Source organism: Antechinus flavipes, chromosome 2 (assembly GCF_016432865.1).
Source record: "Antechinus flavipes isolate AdamAnt ecotype Samford, QLD, Australia chromosome 2, AdamAnt_v2, whole genome shotgun sequence".
NCBI lineage: Eukaryota > Metazoa > Chordata > Mammalia > Dasyuromorphia > Dasyuridae > Antechinus > Antechinus flavipes.
In genome coordinates, this window is record NC_067399.1 from 82,431,895 (window position 1) to 82,454,059 (window position 22,165).

Sequence of the window (22,165 nt, forward strand, 5' to 3'; positions counted from 1 at the left end):
TGTACTGTTGGCGTACAAACAACATTTTAGTTTGTTTTATAATCAACAAATTTAAAAACTTTGCACCAGCCTGGCAAAAACTGCCCCATCTTTGGGGTACTAGATGGGATGAAGGTTGGAGCAGAATTTTAAAGACTCAGAAGATGGAAAAGGTGCTTTGGCTGGGAAAATGACAATTTTGCAAAGCTGGTTTACATTTGTCTTTGTCCTCAATCCAAGCAATTCTTAAAAAAGAAAAAATAAACAACATGCACTCATTTTTGGCATCTTCAAACAATTTAACTTAATACTAAAATGTATATATTACTAAAAAACAATTGCACAGTAGTGAGCAATATATTCCCAAATGCTGACTTTACCAACACTCATTAGTACTTATCTGATGACAAGTTGCCTATAATGCTTATTGCATTAATTTTAGTTACCACACAATAGAGTTGTCTCCCAAAAGTAAAATTTGTGCTATTATATATTATTTGTCATGGACCCTTCAAGCACTGCCCAAAATTTATATTAAGCTCTAATTGCTACACCAATTTCATATAATGAATTATGGTCCCTTGGTGGTGATTAGTTCATAGGGCATTTAACTTTTGAGTCTGCCACAGACAACAGGCAGTTATGAAAAAGAAAAATTAAGAATCTTTTAAACTCTCTAAAACATAACTACTCCAAATTTATCTACTATGAAAAGACAGGTTTTCAATGCCCCAAATGACAGTTAAGAAACTATCCAAATGTATGAAAGATTTCATGAGTGCATTCAACTTGACCATTTTTATCACCTTCTAGCCACATCCAGATATTGACCCTGAAAAGGCCTAACAAGCTCTCTAGGCTTGAGACTTGCCCAAGCTAAATATTAACAGTAGTGACCACAAATCAGAAGACTAGTTAGAAACACATTTTTATTCTTAAATGTGCCAATAAAAAATTCCCATTTTCAGATCATAAGATGTTAATACATACAACAACAAAAAAAAAATTTACACTACTCTACTGATGTAAATTTACAGAGCTCTTAAAATATCCAGACCCTTTCTGATTATTAGATGGTTCAAATAGCCTTCTAGGTTACACTTACATTGAACAAACATCACAAAATCCCTTATAATAATGTAAACAAAATAACTTTCTTCCTAAAAGGTTAATTTTTCCTTTTTCAATTTCAGTCCATTCTTTCAGGACTTGCACTCCTACGAGGACTTCCAGAAGGTGACCGGCTAAAATAAAGAAAAAGATAAATTATTGAACTTAGCAAAACATAAAAAAAAATAAAATAAAATAACCCAACCCCTGACTTGTCTTTCAAGTTAAAAATATTAGTCCAGTAAGTCTTATTACCTTCTGTGTTATGTTCAAAAGCAACATATATGGTTAAAAAATGAAAATTGAGAAACGTTAATATAAACCTTCAAAAAATACTATCACAAAGATTAATAATAACAACTTAGCACTCATCTTGCCAAATTACTGTATCAGTTTCTAGATTATCCCAAACTCATTAAAGACCTACATAAATTCCATCAACAACCAAGTGGCCAATCCTATTTATGCATGTAACTCTTGCCTAATTTTTACAGATTTAAATCAGCCAAAGCAACTGTATTACTTTTGTCTATTAATCGAAACTTTTTCTTACCTAATAAACCTTTTATATAGTTATTAGTTTCTGACTACTTACCATATACTAAAAAGGACACATTACTTAACTCAGAAGACAATGTCCACACCTCATTCCATTCAAAATTACTTATGTGTTGTATTCAAAACTTGCCTGTAATACAAGTAATGAATACCCTATGTGGTCTCATGCATTCAAACAAATCTGTACTATCTGAAATTATACATAAAATATGTTCATTATGGAACTGTGCAGTGTAAATTCAAATAATGGAATCATTTAAGGGGTAATTCATTATTTGTACTTAGCTATAAATCATTTCAAAGATACTGAGTTTTAAATCAAAATTTGTACTGTATTTAGGACCACATGTAAATATATAATACACTGTATATAGCATCAATTCTCCAAAGAACTTGAATGGCGATCATATTTTTTTAAAAAAAAATCACAAACAGTATCAGCAACTGCAATTATAAAATCCAACTTACCTTCTCTTTGGAGATGGTGATCTAGATTTTGATCGGCTGTCAAAACATGAGAAATTTTATTAAGAAAAATGAGTACTTACTAAGTCTTTTCTAAATAGCACATCATGAAATGAACACCAAACAAATGTTATCCATCACTGTGTATACAATACTCAAGAAATTGAAGGTCATGAGATCAAGAATCAATCAGGGTTGATATATACTCAAGCTAATCAATCTGTGGCAACTATAAAACAGAATCTGAAATTCTACATCAAAAAACTAATCATTACAAATGATATTTTAAGATTTATTGTCAGCCTATAGCATTTTCAGTTCATTTTCACAACCAACCCAGGGCATTAGTATTTCCTTAACATATGTAAAGATTTAGAATACAGAATGCAAATTAATCAGAAAATTATTTTGACCCAAGAAAAAGCATGAAATCTTTTTAACTGGTGATATATACATTACTGTCAATATTCTTCATATTTGGAGTATTTTTTTCAAGCATTTTATAATATGGCAACTTCAGATTTTCCTTTTAACTCATCGATCTTGATCTTCCAAGTATTTTAAGTTTCAGGAATTTCACTTTTGGGTTTTGGAGGTTATTTACCCTACCTGCTTCTTGGCCTTGAAAGAGACCTGGATCTGGACCTTGAGCGGGATGATCTTGATGGAGAGGAAGAAAAAAGATGAAATATAAGGTTAACAATACTAAAAACAAGCCTTTTCATCTCTAAGTAACACTGGCATCTATGCATAATTTTCATTTTGTAAAATCATAAACATATCTAATTAGAAGATGTCAACTTAAAAAAACAAAGTTGAGATCTTCAAATAACAGGATAGACAGTAAGTCTTAACACAAATCTACAAGGCGGATTTCCCCAAGACACAAGATTTGATATGACCAGAATACCTGAGCAATACCCTACCTGAGGTGGGGGGGGAAGGGGGGAGAATTGAAAAAAACATTTATTTCACATTTGGCTAAATGGCCAGTTTATATACTATTGAATGAACATAATTGTCAGAATGCTTTTAAAAGTTTAGCATACAGATTAAGAATTCGTGCTAGAACCAGAAGCCTTCATTTTCTACAATCAGTTTAAGATTTTCAAAACAAAAACTATCAAGACTCATGCATGAATAAATTGGCCTATTAAGACCAAGGAACTTTTTAAAAAATTAGACAGCCATTATCATCATCAACCTTCAGACATTGCCATGCCTATGTATATTTCGAGTTTCCTTTATGGTTCTATGCCTATTAAATTATCAAAAAAAAAAAATTCTATTATGCTAAAAATTACCAAAAAAACCCACTTCTGCTATGCTAAGATCAGGAACTAAGGGACACAGCAGTTATTTTTGTCTTTCCCACAAAAATTTCAAGTTAAAAATGGAACTTTTGAGTAGGCAATTTTAAAGAATTTAAGATATTGATAGATTTAAACCTGTCACCTGACTCTAAAAACCCAACATTCCAATATCTTGTTCTATCACTCTCAGATTTTTCCAGTCTATTACTCAAAGATGTTTTTCCAAAACTTTCACCATTAGACTATTTAATTTAAGCTTTAGTTCAATCTGTTAACCAAGTCCTCTTCTCCTGCCAGTTTTCAAGTGAAAAGCTGGCCAAGCTAAGCCAAAGTGGCCCAGAAGCAGAAAAGTATATGGTATACATCTTTGCTGAGGGCATGATATCAATGACCTTTTCAAGTAAGAAGTATCCATGAGAAGGGAAAAATTTGAAACAAAGTATGAAGCACAGAAAAGTATTACAGAGAACACCCATGAAACCCCAGAAGACCTGGGTTCAGAGAAATGGCCTAAGTTCATCTTGAACTCTCAAGACTTCATAGAAGTGAGGCTGAGGGGACAGATTAACCTGGTTTGGCAGAATTTTCACTACTTGCGAATTCTGTGCCAATAAAATCACAAATACAGTTCCACCCCCCCTTTATAAAACACTTTCAGTTTGGGAGTTTGATTCTCCAATCAAATTTCCCCAATAATGAAGTTTAAGTTCATCAAGAGAACTGAGGGAAAGTGATACAGAATACTCTGAAAGAATACTGGATTTAGAGAAATGAGAACCTAGAATTCAAATCTTGGCTCTGCTTGCAGAAGCTGGTTAATCCTTTAAGGTCTGAAGTTCCAATTCTAAATCTATGCTGTTACAACTAATTCTCCCTCTATTTTTCAAAATCCCGTTCAAGCAAGATGGTCCCAAAAGGACAAAATTTTTAATCTAATTAAACATAAGAAAATTCAACATACTGGAAATACCTCGATCTTTTTAAAGAACCAGATCGAGATCGGATTGAAGCAGACCTAGATCTACGAAGAGATGCAGATCTTGACCTTCGAGGAGATGCAGACCTTGATCTGAAAAAGAGGAATTTTAAGTCAACTACTGCAGAAAATATTGTCTTCATAATGAAACATTTTTTTGAAAAACAGAAACAAGAACCTACCTCCTACCACGACTCCTGCTTCGTGAGCGAGAGTATCTCCTTCCTCTGGACCTTGAGTGAGATCGAGACCGCGACCTATTTTCAAGTTAGAGAAAACAAGTGTTAGATTTAAAAATCCCATTTATTTACTAATGTTTGTGTACCTCTGCTGAAATCAAATTTCAGACAACTATTTAAAACAGTGTCTGTCAGATGGAAATAAACTCAGGGCCTATTAATTGTCGAGTATTTTTTTTTTACTACCTAGAAAAGATTTGTTAAAAGCTGAATTACATTTTAGAATTACATAATATAAAACACTATAATGTGTATTTAAAATAAACCTTGCAAGTTTGCAGGTCGACCCTCTTTGGCCCAAGGTCTAGCAGATCTAGACGATCTAGAAGTATCTATAGCCGATCGCTGCATCTAGAAGTTTTCTTCAATCTAACGACGATCAAACTGACAGCCAAATGAGCCAGGTGAGGCTTGATTGACGCAAGAAGATTTTTCTAGGTGGGAATGTGGTCAATCTGGTGTTCCTCTTTCTAAACCGGAGGGGGGCCCCAATTGAAAGCCAAATTTACTGTTACGGCGATCACCGTCTCAAATTTTCTGCCCTTTAAAGAATAAAGTGAAGCTAGGTGTAGATGGCTCGAGGGGATCTGGCCTCTTATGCTGATCACCTCAAGGTCTAGGAGGATCTTAATTGTCGGATTTGCAAGGCGCCTCAGCATGATATCTTAAGGCTCGTGACATTCTGAATCAAGGCGACTGACTCAAACGAAGAAACCTGAAAGGTTTTGACCAGGTTGATTATTAATATATTAACATTTTAAAATTAAACACAAACTGTAAAATACACCTGACAATTAACACATAAAAAGTTTATAGAAAAAAATAGTATTTTCTTCTTTGCTAACAAAAGAATTACATGATTAACCGTTATATACCAACCGTTCCTTTTTTTCCAAATAAATACCTGCTTCTCCTTCGGCGACTGTAGCGATGACAATCATAAGCATAATGACCTTTCTCCCCACACTCATAACATCTATCATTAGGATCAAATGGTCGTCGTGCAGGTGGTCTATCATATCTAGATCTTCTGGGCATTCCTGTTGACAATTCAACTCTTACCCGAGAGCCACAAATCACTCTGCAAAATTGGATAAATTATGCTGTATTAAAATTATACAAACACACCTTAACATATTTGTTGTCTAAGCTGACAAGGTGAAACTGACATCAAACTTTTATACATACTTTCCATCAAGTCCTCGAACTGCATCCTCTGCATCTCTTGGATCTTCAAATTCCACAAAAGCAAATCCTGGAGGGTTTCTGGCAATCCATACTGTTCTTAAGGGACCATAGTAACTAAAAGCTCTTTCTAATTCTCCTTTGCCGGCACCGGTTCCCAGGTTGCCAACATACACTTTGGTCTCTGTTAGAGAACAACAACAACAAAAAAAAACATTCCACATTAGAAGACCCCAAAACAATTTAAAGCCACATCAGGGTGGCAAAAACCGATTGAAGAATGATTCGGAATAACCAAACACATTTTAAAATTTGCTTTAAAGAATTTAAACATTAAAAAAAAAAAAAATTACCAGTTTAAATGTGTCACCATTTCTTTTGTCCTTTCTGACTACTCAATTATGAGCGGCGATCTCGTTTCCCCGGAACCACAATCACCCAGCTCCGGCACAAAGGTAGGGAGGAGTCCCCAGCTCCCAGAGCTCCACCCACCTTCAGCCCCAAAGAATCGAATGGAAGCTCTAACCCCCCCTCAGGGGCAAGGACCAGGGCAGGCTGGGGCAGCGGAAGGCTGCGAGGCCCCAACCGCGGGGTCAGAGCCATCTCAGCCCGGGGTCCGCCTTCCAGACTAGGCCGCAAATGACCCAAACAAGCTTCGGGGAAGAGGATACCTCCGGGGTGGGATCGCAGGGGACTTCCTTAACTCCTACACCACAGATCCTGGCAGCGGCAGGGTCTCCAAGGCCACCGTACACTCATAGACTCCCTGGTTCCCCATAGGCAGTAGTAAACCGGGCCGAAGTGCGGGGGGGAAGGGGGAACTGCAAGCTCGGCAGTTGGGAGGGGGAGGGGAGAGGTTAAGGCGCCAGGACCTGCGCCACGGCGAGGGGCAACGTGCGCAAAATGGCAGCCACCTTCTCCCGCGGCCAACGGCGCGAAAGGAGGCAAGAAGTTAGAGAAAAGCCAGGAAGGTCTGCAGCCACCGGGCTGTCCCGTTATTGAGAAACACGGGAGCCCCTCGAATCTCTTCCCATAAGTAAAGACCTGCGCTGTAGTGCTCTCCTTCGACGGCTCCCCTCCCCTGAGCCCCTTCCCCCACCCCCCACTATGGCTCCGTGTGGCGCCAAGATGAGGTCCGCCATTACGCACGAGGAACAACAGTCTCCTAACAGCCGCCAGCCTTAGCCCGCCTCGGGTCCCACTGCCGGGTCCATGATCCGTCCCCTTCCCATTCCTCGTTTCCCTCCCCGGTCTCTTACCTCCTCCGTACCGCCCGTAACGCGACATGGTGTCCGGCCTTCGCGCTCGCGGTACTCCGCAACAATCTAGCCTGGTCGAGGTGTCGCCAACCTCCACTCGGCGGTTCGAGCAACTCCCGGGTAGAGAGTGCTCCGAGGTTGAATTTATATACCCGGGCTCCTCCTCCTTGGCCGTACGCATGCGTCATTTCGTCATCACGCGCAGCACAAAGGCGCGGGGCGGAAACGGTCGCGAAGCGATACGGAAGGAGGCCGACCGCCGTGAAAGCTGGGATCCCAGGCGGCGGAGGGATTCGTTGTCATGGGAACACTGGGATCACCATCTCTCGCCCCGCCTCCAGCTTGAGCTTTTTTCGTCCTTTCCTGCCCAACCTTTCTCCTTCCTTCCTCCTTTTCCCCTCCCCTCCCTTCCCTTCCCCTTCCCTCCCTTCCCTCCCCTCCCTTCCCCTCCCTTCCCTTTTCCTCTTCCCCATCTCCCCCCAAATTAGGCTCCTTGGGTAGTGGTCATGTCTCCTGTGCTGCTGGAGCGCCGCACCACAAAGCAGTGAAACGCAGCTATTGACACTTCCTCCGCCCGCCGCCGTGTTAGGATCGCGCCGATGCGGCCTCCGGAGGTCATCGACCCATCGATGAGTCGGGAGCCTGACCCAGGGTGAGGAGGAGACTGTCCCCACCTGCTTCCCGCCCGTTTGGATCCCCGCAGCCCAGAGGAGGGGAAGAATTGATTACCACTCCTCCTGTCTCCCTCTCTTCCCCTTCCTCCCCCCCCCCCCCCGTCCCTTCCTTCTGCGGGGAGGGGAGACCCGGCCGAAAGTCTGTCTGAGCGGGGGGGGAGGGGGGAAACCGACCCAGGGCCTTGAGCCTGAACCTGAACTTGAACCAGAACCTCTCTTCCCCCAGCCTTGTTGCAAGGACTGGGATACCCTTCACCTCCGGAGGCAGCCCAATAATTTAGACTTGGATGGATGGTCGGTGCGGTCCCTCTTACTTTTCAAATTCTGCGTTCCTATTTTTGGATGGCTTTACCTCCACCCATGAATGGCAACATATACCTTCTTCCCTCCAAATTTGCGTGTCTGCTTTCTCTACCCTTTGCTGGTTTCTTCCCTCCAAATGTGCCTATTTGCAATTGCTCTCCACCCATTGCAAGTATTTCTTGCCCTCAGGGACCAAGCAGAACTAGTCTAATCTCTGAGTCCGCTATCGCGTTCCCTTCCCTTGGGTCCGGGACCCTTTAGGCTGAGGAAACTTATGGACCCCTTCTCAGAATAATGTGTTAAATAAAATACATAGTTACAAAGGAAACTGACTATATAGAAATAAAGACGAAATTGCCCCTCCCAAATTCACAGCCTCCTGAAGTGATCCAAGGCTTTTCATCAGGCTCGACCATCCCCAGGTCTTGGAACTGTTTCTCATATGATTTGATCCCAAGATAATTTGCGGAGGGAGCGTGGAGAATCGCTATAGATTTTTAAAATGTGATGCACAGAATCAAATACATATATAACATTGCATTATAAAGACTGTACAATATGTAGAATAATGAATTCAACTTTGGGAAGAAAGGAGGGGTCTCTACAAACATTTTTTTTAAATTTATTATAGCTTTTTATTTACAAGTTATATGCATGGATAATTTTACAGTATTGACAATTGCCAAACCTTTTGTTCCAATTTTTCACCTCCTCCCCACCCCCCTCCCCCAGATGGCAGGTTGACCAATACATGTTAAATATGTTAAAGTAGAAATTAAATACAGTATTAGTATATCTGTCCAAACAGTTCTTTTGCTGTTCAAAAATAATCGGACTTTGAAATAGCATACCATTATTAGCCTGTGAAGGAAATCAAAAATGCAGGTGGACAAAGGTAGAGGGATTGGGAATTCTATGTAATGGTTCATAGTCATCTCCCAGAGTTCTTTCGCTGAATGTAGCTGGTTCAATTCATTACTGCTCTATTGGAGTTGATTTGGTTCATCTCATTGTTGAATTGATCATCATAGTATTGTTGTTGAAGTATATAATGATCTCCTTGTCCTGCTCATTTCACTCAGCATCAGTTCATGTAAGTCTCTCCAGGCCTTTCTGAAATCATTCATTTCTTACCGAACAATAATATTCCATATTATTCATATACCACTATTCAACCATTCTCCAATTGATGGGCATCCACTCAGCTTCCAGTTTCTGGCTACTACAAAGAGAATGCTACAAACATTCTTGCATATACACATCCCTTTCTCTTCTTTAAAATCTCTTTAGGATATAAGCCCAGTAGAGACACTGCTGGATCAAAGGGTATGCACAGTTTGATAACTTTTTGAGCATAGTTCCAAATTGCTCTCCAGAATGGCTGGATGTATTCACAATTCCACCAACAGTGATATACAAACATTATTAAACCTACTTCCTGATAGTAATAATCAATCCTCTCTATAAAGACTGATCACATAAAAACATATGAAAAATCACTAAGGAACACCTTAACAAAGCAATTAAAAATCCAGATTTGATTCCTCTTTACCAGCCACATAAAGCAGACAAGATACCTGATATTTCTGGATGTCCAACTCCAGTCTTCCCTATTAAAAAAGCCTCATGACCTGGAATTGTTCCACAAGAACTAATAAAACATTTCTTGAGTGAGTTACCATCTTTGTCTGGTATGACCTCTCAGTGTAGATGGAGATAGGTTCTGAAGGATTTAGAATATAGAAAGACTAAACTTTTAGTTAGTTTAAAGGATCTCTTGTTTAAATCAAAAATTGCCAAGAAGTCTGAAAATCTGAGCCTCTTGGTACAATTGGGAACATAGAGTATTTTCATAGACACTTAAAGACTTTTTAATTTCCCTAGTTAACAAAATTTTGATAAGGATTAATCTAATATTTGTAGAATTTTATATTCTCTAGGAAAGATATATACAATCATAAAACATTAATTTTGACAAAGTAAGAATTTGATGATCAAAGTCCTTTTTTATACCACTTTGAAAAGAAAGATTACTAAAAATAAATATTGTAGGATGGAAAGGGATATTTTTCTTTCTCCATTTTTCACTTTTGAGTCAAGGTTTCATTTTAAAAGGGAAAACATTGAAACAAAAGTCAAATAGAAACTTTAGACAAATGTTTTTTTAAATAAGGAGAAAAAGTAGAATACAGCAATATATATGTTTCTGTGTAATGTATATAGACTATGTATCCAACATCTATAGCAGAATCTTATTTTTAGGTCCAAAGGCTAGAAGTGAATGTTTTCAGCTTGGGGTGTACAGTTAGAAGATACATTTGATTAATTTACAGTTACCAAAAAGTTGTGTTAAGAAGTTTAGAGAGAGTTTGGATTGATGGGAAAGTCATATTTTGTTCCTTGACTAAACAGATTTAGTTTCCATTAGTAGCAGTTTAATAATTTTAACTCAATTCCAAATGTGAAATAGTGGAAACCACTAAATTTAGACAGAGAATCCAGTTTCCAATCTCATCTATGATTTTAATAGCAGGAATCTTAAGTTCTTACTTTACCTCTCTCAGCTAATTTTCTTTAATTGTAAAATGACTAGAACCTGGGACTTATACTACAACTAAATTATTTGCAAGAACTTTTCTCCATAAGAATTTGGCTAAATTTGCAAAAAAAAATTTTAAAAATCCAACATATAATAAAATGCACCTAAGAAAAACAAATCATAGGATAGTAATTAAAACCAAAAACCCCTGCAAAACCAGAAGCTTTCTAAAAATCCAATATTTCCCCAATTGCTTTGTCTAAATAGGAAGGAAGGAGTTGGTGATTTGTGAGATGGAAAAATTGCCATTTTTAGTTCTGTAATTAAATCTTTGTAAGTTACTATTTTGAAACTAATGATGAACTTGCTTTACATTAAATTTTTTTGCTTATGAACCTATCTAATATTTTTGCTCAATTTAATAATATACTGACATTTTCCAATGAATGCTACTAATATTTAAAACACACTCAATTCTTCTGTATGATTCAGAAATTCCTGACTTACCTTCATCTGCAAAATGTTTCTCAACACACAACCAAAAATATTCTAGGTTCAGGTTTCTGGTTCATATACAGTGTGTTACTATTTTGTATGTCACCTTCAACTGTTTTCTTAACTATTTTACCATTCCTTTGATTTGCAATAGCAATACAGCTAGTTTCACACTTGGTATTATTGTTATATGCTTTCGACCACAAATACACCTTTTAGGATTAATTTAAAGTACAAATACCCCAAAGTTCAACCTAATGGATACATTCTAAGCTAAATAAAAGGCAGTGTTAATGACTTGTTATATTATATAGGCCTGTTAGAATCTTTACAAACTGCTAACTCATTAGAGTTGATAGATTATTGATCTGCTCTTACAAGAAGATGTTTTGGGCCAGAACCTGAAACAAGGTACTAAGTAGAACTAATTGATACAATGCTTGTGTTTGCACCTTTACTCATTGGAGTTCACACTTTGGGAAATTTCAGGGTTTAGTATGAGATATCTGAATTCACACCTCCCTTGAAGCTCTTAGGGCCAGAGAGCACTATGGAAGAAAACCCATAATCCCATTCTCTCAGAAGAGTCATATATAAGCCAGTGAAGAGTGATTCATTCCAGAATATTTTCCACTTGGCTGGGTGGTGGCCGAAGGAGAGTTTTGGGAGAAAGAAGCTACAAGTCGAGAGTTGAGCAGGAGATTGAGAAGGCTCTCCGTGGTGGCTGGGCTCCTGCACTTCCCCTACTGAGACCAAGCTGGTCTGAAAGACCCTCCAGAAACCCAGCCGAGCCCCAAGTGAAGGAGATAAGAGATTCATTCCATCTTTGTGCTGGCTGGAGGCTAAAGAAAGCAGAGGCAAAGGCTGAAGGAGGGAGCTCTTGGAACGGATCAGAAAGAAAAGCCTCTAAAAATCTAGCTGTTTGGGCCTAAGGAAAGAGACAAGACTTGGAAGGAGAAATAAACATTTGTATTTTTACCAGCTGGCTGCATTTGGGGTAATTATTGATCCGAACTGATACTAAAGCTGCCTCCAAGAAAACCTCCCCGAGAAACCTGCTTTCTCCCAGAGAGAACTATCTTATTATATTATTAAAGAAGAAAAAGAACAACACATAGGCCAATTAGCTTCCAACAGAAAAATTGTTCATGACCATTGACCTACACCAAATCTCCTTCATAAAGGCTTAGAAATTTTTTTTTTTTTTAATGAATTGAGTAAGAGTATGGGTGACTTATATGGGGAGAAGAGGGAAAGAGAAAGAGATTTGAAATCTTAGTTAAGAATGGGTATTATCTACAGAGTTAATCATGATTCATTTGGACTCCAGAATTCACAATCATTTTCTCCCACCATTTTTGTCTTACTGTAATGTGTGTTGCCTTTGTTCCATTTCAGTTCAATTCATATACTAGTTATGAAATGCCTACTATATTTTAGTGGAAAGAACACCGGATCTGGGGTCAGAAAGTATAGATTCAAATTTTGACAGCGCTATTTAACTTCCTATAGGACTTTTGGCAAATTATTTAATCTCTTTGGGCTTCCATTTCCTCATCTGTAAATTGTGGGGTTTAGACTAGATGACCTCAAAAGTCCTTTCCAGTGCAAAATTCACAGGATTCTAAATTTTGTACTGGGTCACGGATAATTTTTAGATTTCAGACCTGGGTAATTGGGATGGTAGTAGATTCACAGAAATAGGAGAAGTCAGACGATACATGAGTGGGTTTAGGGAAAATTCACTGAGATAGAGGGTGAAGAGAGGTCAGGGCCGATTCCTGATGCACTATTGTACCTGGGGACATAACCCCTCGGGAGATGCTAAGGGGGAATGGTCAGATAGGAATAAAATCAGAAAGAATTGTGTGGTGACAACTCATTAAGCACATACTGTGAAGCACTGTTTACAAGGAGAGTCTTCTAGTTAAAAGAAGATCTACACATTCCCCCAAGGGGAAAAAAATCATACTGGAGACACCTTTTTTTTTGTTAGTATCAATTCAAATCAAAATAGACTTCATAGCTAAGGTTTTTCTAGCTTGTCTAAAGAAAAAGACAAATTTTCCCAGACTAGAATTTGAATTGGCAACCTGATTATACTATTGTGTGGAATGGAAAGATGAAATGAAGAACTTACAGGGATGTGTGAAATGCTTTTTCTTTGTTTTATTTTCATTATTTCTGTATCTCCTTATGACCTGTGTATAATTCTCTATTTACTTAAATTTGGGACTAGTTGCAGACACATTTACTTAATCTAAATTGTTGGCATTCATCAATGACTGACATTGTTTAACCTATTAGTTTAAACACTGTCAGCTCAGTTATCTGCTGATTTAAGGTTTCTTATAAGGCAGGTAATTTCAGGGAAATTGAAATATTCCATTCCCATTTTTTTTGGACAGCAACAATCCATTAGGAGACCACACGCTTCTTAATGTTTTCTAATTTATAGTGCAATGTCTGGTAACAAAATCTATAAAATGGCATGTCTGTACTAACTCTTTAGCCCTCTTGCTGTGAGAATTTTCACCTTCCCTTTTGTTCTCTAAGCAGGACTGCTCACACTCATGAGTGCTATAATAAACCTTTTCTGCTTTCTGCTTTGAGTGAACTCTGAATAGTCAATTTTGGGTAGGGGTCTTTTGTGTCTCACACTGTGTATGCATAAAAATAGATATTTTATGTTGATCTCTATGGTTCTTTTCAACTCTAAAATTCTGTATTCTTTTTTATTAATTGATATGTCTGTTAACAGAGACTATCTTCAATTTATACTCTACTTAGGTGCTTTGATTAATAATACATCGGTGAAATTATTCAGAAGGTATGAAATATTTCACTCTCCAGTAATGAAAGCCTTTTAAATTGCATAGCCTTCTAAAAATATTGTTACCTGATTTCTTTGCTCTTCTAATAGAAAGATTTATTATTTTACAAGTAATTCAAGCACCAGCAAATATATTTTTATTGTATTGAGGTATTTTAGATCAATGACCTAGATTATGATTACATTTAATCTTTAATTAAATATTACAATTGACAATTCACATATCAAAATTTTGTGTGTACGTTAAATCTTATCTTGCAGTGTGGAAAGTGCAGAAAATGTAGTAATGAAGAACTGTTCATAATTAACCTTTCATCACTGGAGGCTGAAGTAAAATATACACAAGGTAATATATCTCTTATATGCCTATTCAAATTTTTTCCCCATACTCTGAAGAAGATCAACTTTTCTCATATCAATTTTGATATTTGATAACACTTATGTGGTTGTAGCAATTGCTGATACTGGGAAGTATACCCCTCCTTAATTTAGGACAGATCATTATACCTTGATCTGTGCTTTGGCAGATTTCTTTAGGGGAGAAGAGGAGGCTAAAAAGGAATTAGCTTCCTCTGCTAAAATGCAATCATATTTTGCCTACAAAACTCCTCCCCTTCTGGCATACATCCAAAGCCTAGAGGGTACTTGGTTTTTTTTATGATTCCCAGAGCAATTAAGCTCATTTAACAAAGGGTTTATTAAGCACCTACTCCATTGTAGGTCCTTAATCAAGGTGACTGGTGATACAAAAACAAAAAAGTTTCTACTCCAAGGAGTTTACATTCTCCTGAGGAATATACCATGTAAACAGCTGATAAATAGAAAATAATTTGAGGAAGGGAAGAGCAATAAGAACTGGGAAGATCAAGACAGACTTCACAGCTGAGATCTTCCCAGGAAGAGAGGGATTACCAAGGTAAAAGGGAAGCAGGTGTATTCCAGGGATCAAGGTCAGAGTGTATTAAGGCAGGCAGAAAAACAACCCTAAAGTGTTGCTTAGTTAGGGAAAAGGGAATTGTAGATTTCCCTACCCGTGCCCCTGACCATTTTAAAAATAAGTTTAGTCAGGCTAAAATGAATACCGGAATTCAGCCACAGATGGAAAAAGAAAGCACAAAAATATCTAACACTTCAACGATGAGTGAGGATGTGGCTTTTTTTTTTTTTCTATAGTCTGATTATAAGTACTCATCTCCTTCTCTCCCAGAACTCTTATCCCAGTTATTGCCATTTGCTATCTCTTTACCTTGCCCAATGGGAAAAGAGCTTCTCAGAGTTTGTACTTGTGGCAACTGCCCTATACTTATCAGTTATATTATCACCCCAGAGATTTAAGGAAGAAACTGCCCCCCAAATCCTTTCACTAATCTTTCATGCATTTCTCATACAAAGAATTATTAATAGAGTTGGACTTAGATGATCTTCAGTGCCCAATTCTAAGCCTATGATTGTGATTGTAAGGAAGATAAATCAACTTCTTCCTTCTCTAAGCTTAGCTATTTTGTTCATGTGTACCACTGTTTTTCAACCAGGTTTGATTGTTTTCACTTACACTTATTCACTTTTTTCTTTAAGATACTAGCATCTTAACTGAGATAGTATCTCTTATCTAAACCATCATAATAGTCTCTCAATTTGTCTTCATTCTAGTTTAATCCTCTATCCAATCCATTCTTCATATAGTTAACAAAATAGTTTTCCTGATGAGGTATCTCTACCATTTCTCTGCTGAAGAACCTTTAGTGATATCCTAACCTCTATCATGAAATACAGACTTTATATTGCGAGATTTAAGGTGATCCATCATCTGACTCTACTCTGGCTTTCCATGTTGGTTTCAAATTACTCCCCTTTTTCTATTTTACATTACCACCAAATTGGACTCTTAGTTGTTCCTGAACTTATATCATCTAGACCCTTCTTTTATTCATCTGTATAAATCATCATCTTCCATCAGGGTCAATGTAGATACTGCTTTTGTGAAGACTTCTTTTATCTCCCTGATCGGAAAGTTTTCAGTTTGTGCTGTCAAAATACTCCTTGCTTTTACCATGACTCTTCTGAGTTGTCTTTTTTCCTCCTTTTATCAAGTCCTTTCAATCAAAATTTTCCAACCAATACCAATTATGATGATTTTGGTAATATATTCCACTCCCCAAGTCATTCTATCTCCTTTTTCAACAAGTTCAGTATCTGGTTCACCATCTCCTCCTCCTCTACTTCTTCCTTTATACTTTATACTTCCTTTATACTATACTATCTCCATAGATGCTTCCTTAAACACCTTCATCTCCAATTCCTCAGCCTCCTTAAATTTTATGACCTAATCTTTTATTCCATCTCAGCCATATTTAGGTCACAAACTAGACTTCGGAGTGTTCCACTTATTTAAGTAGAAATCCTGACATTGTTCTATTTGACCCATAACCTCCTATCATTCCCCCACTTCCTATACTTCACCCCTTCTAAATCTAGCCTTTTTTTAAAAAAAACTTAATTCCACTTTTTCAATAAATAATAATTCACCTTCTTTCCCTTTCTTTTCCCTCAAGGGGGAAAAATTCCACAAACCAACTTTAGTAATAAATATGCATAGTCAAGTAAAATAAGAACACAACAAGGAGAATTGGAAGGAGAAATCACTTTAATTGAATAGATTAAGGAAAACTTGTAAAATGGGAAGATTTCCACTGGTTAAGATGTTGAAGAGAATTGCACATATTTAGCATAAATTGGATTGCTTGCTATCTAGGAAAGGAGGTGGTGGGAAGGGAGGGAGAAAAATTTAGGACACAAGGTTTTGCAAGGAGGAATGTTGAAAATTATCTGTATATATCTTGAAAATAAATAGCTATTATTTAATTTTTAAAAATCTAAATAATATAAGATGTAAAAGAAATACATTCCAACAAGTATAGAAACAATAATGTCCAGGGAATAAAATTTTAAAAAGGCATAGAAGCAGAATTTAAAAACTTCTGGTGAATAATTTTCCATTATCATCTCTATTTAATGACTCCTAAAAATCTATATTATATCTTTGACATCTCTCCAGAGCTCCGATCTTTTTTCCAATTATCCACTGAACATTTATAGCTGAGTGTGCTATCACTTCAAACTCAATCGGTCCAAAATTTATTTTACCCACTAAAATCTGTGCTTCTTAAATACCCTAATTTTAGCACCATTGTTGTCCCAGTAACCCAAGTTTAAAATATTTTCTTTTTCTTTGACTCGTCCCTCCCAAATCCCTATGGTCAATTTGAACTTAATTCAACAAAACAACTTCACAAAGTGACTACTTTTTGTAAGATACTGTACAAATTAATCAGTTGCCAAGACCTAGAAATTGTACTTTCACACTGACTCATAACAGATCCTGCCTTTCTGCTCACTGCTACCATCTCAATTCAGGGTCTTGTTAACTTCTCACTTGTGCCATCATAATATTCTCCTAACTATTTCTTGCCTCCTGTACCTTTCTCTCTATGTCTACCTACAATATTGTTTCCAAAAGACCATAGGCAGGTTTTAACTAGTTGTAAAGACTTTGAGTATAGTTCCAATGTATTCCAATAACCAACCTGGCTAAATAGAGTGAGGCATCATTGTATGATGGATTGTTAATTATGGCAACCCACAAAACAAAGAATGACATAAAATGGCCCTTAATCTTAGTGATTCTGCAGGAATGGTAATAGAATGATGGAAATGACAGTTAAGAATACAAAGAAGCACAATTTTTATACCATCTTTTATGCCAGACATTAACTTGATAATCCTAAATGGGACATCTTCACCCAATGTTCAACAAATTGGCTTATTAAGGCACTGTGCTAGGCACTGAGTGTAAAAAGACAAAGATGAAATAGCCATGTGCTTCTAAAGAACTCTATGCCATTAGTGCAAAAATTACTGCTGGCATAGAGTTGGTATTTAAGAAATTATTCTTGATCCAGCGATGATAACATTATATGTGTTTTGCTCACACATCCCAAGAAAGGGATTCAAAGACAATATTCTTGAACCCCAGTTTATAAAAGAAAATAATTTTCTAGGCAGGATGATTTCAGATTTTACCCTTCTAGCAGAAAAGGAAAGGTTTGGGCAGCACTAGCCCTGGAGGCTGCCTCAACAGTAGCCACAAATTTAAAAATTTATGCATTGGAGCTTCCAGAAAACAAAGAGAATAAAGAATGAACTGTCTGTCTTGGAAAAAGAGGACTATCTTTGTGATGTGGGCAACTGGAGAAGAATAAGGGACTTAAAGTCATGACTGATGTAAGGCAAGATATGGGACCTATCACCCCAGCTATTATAATGAGTTCACAGGATCATAGAATCATAAATTTCAAGCTATAAAGTGTCTTAAAGGCATCTAGTCCTGCCCTCTTATTATAGAAAGAATTGAGACCCAGGAATATTAAGCAAATTGTCAGAAGTCATGCAGATTTCAAGTAGTCCTAAGATTTGAATATAGGACCTCTGACTCTAAATTCATTTGCTATATTATGCAATTTTAATGATTTGATGGAAAGGGGACATAGAAGTTTGTAAGTATATTTGCCTTCCAATTGGATGGTCAAACCATGAAGAGTTTTGTGAATCTGGGAGGGACTGTATGAATGCTGTGAGAAATCTAGGGAATCACTGGAATGTTAGCTGACTATCCCACAAACAACTCTTTAGTTTAATTTCTCCTAAGATGAACTTTTATCAGTGTTTTATGTGGTTTTTTAATCTGTAGCCTTATATATTTAATGTATTTGTTTATGGGTTCTTATGAGTCTTTTGCATCTTCGTTTTCTGTAGAATAATAAAGGCTATTCTAAATTTAATATGCTTTTATTACCTTGAATTCATTTTTGGATGCTGGACACTCCTTTTATACATATCTGTGGCAATTTAGACATAAACTATATTAGGAAATTTCTTAGAATAAACACTGAATAAGGGCATAACAGACCAAAGAAGAATTGCCCTTTTTTGAGATCCCTTAGGTTAGACCCAGTCTTTGTAACACAGGATCTTAGAGAAGGGACCTAGGCCATGAAGTTTTATGTTGATATTTTGACATAAATGAAACCAGAATACACAATGAAGTTGATGTTAAATGAAAGAATTGCTCATAAGTTCTTTTTTGAGAAGCAAATAAAGAATTGGTTTTCTATGCAAAATATGTAAGACAATAAGAAATGTCATGGAATGTTTGGGCATCTTCTCTTATGTTGCTTATGATAAATTTAAAGGAAAAACTGCAAAAAAGTCAACATCTATTGCAGAGAATGAAGTATTAAGTCTTAAGTATTTGACAAGATCTTCCAAACCAAGTCAACATATACATTGACACTCAGCAGTTTTGAAACAACTATATGCATCGTGAAAAATGTTGAAAAACATGATTCAGTTAATCAATAAGCTAGTGAAAATTAAGTAGAAGAAACCAAAAGTTGTAGACCTATTTGGAAATATTATTCCTATATGTCAGAACTACTTTTTCAGAAATTAGGCACTGAACATTTCAAGCAGTAAACTACATAACAAGAAAATTTAAAATGTTTAGTTACTGATTTAGAGGTAATATTGCACAGTGAATAGAATGCTGCATGTGTTTTTAAAGCATATGAGTTAAGATCTTACATTAGACATTTAATAGCAATATGATCATGGACAAATCACTTAACTTTTCAGGTCTTTAATTTCTTCATTTGTAAAATGGGAAGAATAATACTTTCACTTCCTACCTCACAGAATTATTTTGAGGAAAGTACCTTGCAAATCTTTGAGTTATATTAATTTGAATGTTTATTGAAGTGTGAATTATATCAGAATCAGTTATCCTCATATTGTCAAACCATTAACTAGCAAAGTCAGAATTAATACCACATTAGAAAAAAGAATAAAGATGAGAGAACACTGCATATAATCACAATGATATCAACTTGACTTATGCAAACAACCTACTAGTACTAAAATAGGGAAAGACCAGTAAATCTGATTATCAGCATTTCCAGGAAAAATATACCAATAAAAAGCAATTGCAAATATTGGGGAGGGGATGCTATGGAGAGGATTGATTAAGGGATTCTTGAGAATGTGTGAAGAAATTTCTTATGCAATCTGGGGGATTTATAGGAGGGCTAATCATTAAATGACTAAAGAATCAACCATCCCACTTGTCATCTTAAAAAGTCCCAAGGAATCAATCATCCATGGCTATCAAGAAGAGAGTCAACTATAGATGAAAAACTCAGTTCTTGAGGGAAAGTCATTCTTACCTTTTCCTTAGTTTTTTCATATTTTAGCTGACAGGAGGAAATTTCTCTCAGATTCCTCCATCAACAAAGGCAAGGCACAGCTGAAGAGAATAGGGGTCTGAGAATTTAGATGTGGAATGCAGTTGAGCTACAAAGAAAGCCTAGGGAGCCCACAAAAGCAACATGCCTAAAAGTGATGCTGTGCCTACAAGGAACAGTTTAAGGATACCACAAAAAGAGAAAAGAGACAAGGGCTCCACAGTGCTGGAGATGTGAGTTACTTTCACCATGTGTGTTTCTTAATGTGTATGCATGCCTCTGCCAGTATAGTCCATATATGTATAAATTTATCATTTTACAACTCCCACATTCGGAGGTCCCTCACATTACGGGACCCCATGTGAGGTTGTGAGCCACAGTTTAAAGAAGCATTACTAGAGATAATTCTTCCTTTTGCTTCTAATAAAAGATTTATTTGTACACTTCTCTTTAAGGCTGTGTATATTTGCTGTATAGCCCAAATTTATGCAGGGAATATTTTTGTTGCCACTGTTAATATTCTTTCAATAAATGCTTTTACTTTGAGTTAATTGTTGACTGATTATCAGTGAATTGTGTATGAGGGTACTTGGTAAATTTACAAATAATGTGGATCCATACCATCCCTTGAAACTGAAGTAATTGTCCTTTAGGAGATATAACAACATGTAAATGAAAATTGGGATAGTCTAAGAGAAGATTATTGTTGTTCATTCATTTTTCAATAGTGTCCAACTCCTCCTGATCCCATTTGGATTTTCTTGACAAAGACATTGGAATAGGTTTGTCATTTCCTTGTCCAGTTCATTTTATGGATGAAGAAACTGTGGCAAACAAGGTTAAATGACTTGTCCAGGATCACATGATTAAAATCAGAGTCTAAGGCTAGATTTGAACTCAGAAAGATAAGTCTTCCTGGGTTTCTATCTATCTGACTGCCTTCAAGAGGAAGTGCTATGCGGTAATGAGTCCAAAATATCTCTGAAACTCCAGGTCTTTAAACTTTTCTTGATATCCTTGCCAAGCAGACAAAAATGGCATCCTTAGACAATATTAGTTTAGAATATAAATTCATTTGTGAAACATAGAAGAAGTTGATGGTGGAACATTATGAGTAGTTCATGATAGAGCAAAGAAAAGTGAAGGAAAAAAGATGCAAGATAGAAAAATGTTTAGAAGGCTTTGCATGAAACTGAACTAAATAAGATCATATCGAGCATACATGGATAAAGTTGGAAAGACAGCACAATTAAAATGGAAGAAATTTGCCAGCATTTCTATTAAAACTTTTCATAATCAAATGACTGGTAATCCATCCTTTAAAAAGTTAGCAATAAGGGAAAATCTGATTCTTACCAACATGTAGGAACTGGTTCTTAGACTTAAAATTTGTAGTTGAGGAGAAGAAAGCATTCACCCTAGATTCTGGAGACCAGATTTCAAAGGGGTCAGAGAGAAATAATAGGATTCCATGGACTAAAATTCTTTAGGGCAAATCATCTCAGGGAGAGATAGTTCACAAAAATGAAATTCTGAGAACAAAGAAACTTATTAGAAGCAAAAAGAATTATAGCAAAGTTTCTTAAAACTATGGCTCGCAGGATCATGTAACAATGTGGGGATTGCAAAATTATGATCTAATATAAGTAATGTTTGATTTGTATTCCTATTTTATATGCCTATATATATTCAGGGTGGCATAAACATTTCTTGGGCAAAAAGGGGTCACAAATAGAACAAGTTTAAGACGCTTTGGTCTACAGAGAAAGCTATAGATACCCAGGAAACTCATCAATTGGCTTATGTTTTTAAAAGAAATGTACAAAAGCTAGAATCAAAAGGAATAAACAAGGAAAGTGTAAAGGCTTAGCAGGTATATAAGAATAGTATCAGGAGAGAGGCACTAATGCTATTGGTTGTGTTGCGAAGTGGGTCAACCAT

At 36.6% G+C, this 22,165-nt stretch overlaps 2 protein-coding genes across 8 annotated transcripts in view; one reads left to right on the forward strand and one right to left on the reverse strand.

The window, feature by feature from the left end:
* Positions 1-891: 891 nt before the first annotated feature.
* Positions 892-7,274, reverse strand: SRSF7 (serine and arginine rich splicing factor 7). 2 transcript variants are annotated; one of them, XM_051975149.1, is made up of 8 exons: positions 7,085-7,274; positions 5,829-6,009; positions 5,545-5,721; positions 4,584-4,658; positions 4,396-4,494; positions 2,722-2,772; positions 2,116-2,151; positions 892-1,223 (listed from the first exon to the last, which is right to left on the reverse strand). In XM_051975149.1, the coding sequence occupies exons 1-8, from the start codon at positions 7,263-7,265 to the stop codon at positions 1,169-1,171; spliced, it is 855 nt and encodes a 284-aa protein (XP_051831109.1). In that variant the 5' UTR covers positions 7,266-7,274; the 3' UTR covers positions 892-1,168. The 2 variants fall into 2 exon arrangements, with proteins under 2 accessions (XP_051831109.1, XP_051831108.1); XM_051975148.1 differs by having other exon boundaries at positions 4,387-4,494; positions 7,085-7,252.
* A 363-nt stretch (positions 7,275-7,637) lies between these two features.
* Positions 7,638-22,165, forward strand: part of LOC127548000 (tetratricopeptide repeat protein 39B-like) — a 30,078-nt gene continuing 15,550 nt past the window's right edge. For 4 of the 6 annotated variants that reach the window (XR_007950303.1, XM_051975139.1, XM_051975143.1 and 1 more), the window contains exons 1-2: positions 7,638-7,736; positions 14,190-14,274. The gene's annotated coding sequence lies outside the window, so the exon portion shown is untranslated. Of the gene's footprint in view, positions 7,737-14,189; positions 14,275-20,257; positions 20,458-22,165 lie in introns of all 6 variants that reach the window. The other 2 variants (XM_051975142.1, XM_051975144.1) reach the window with 2 other exon arrangements.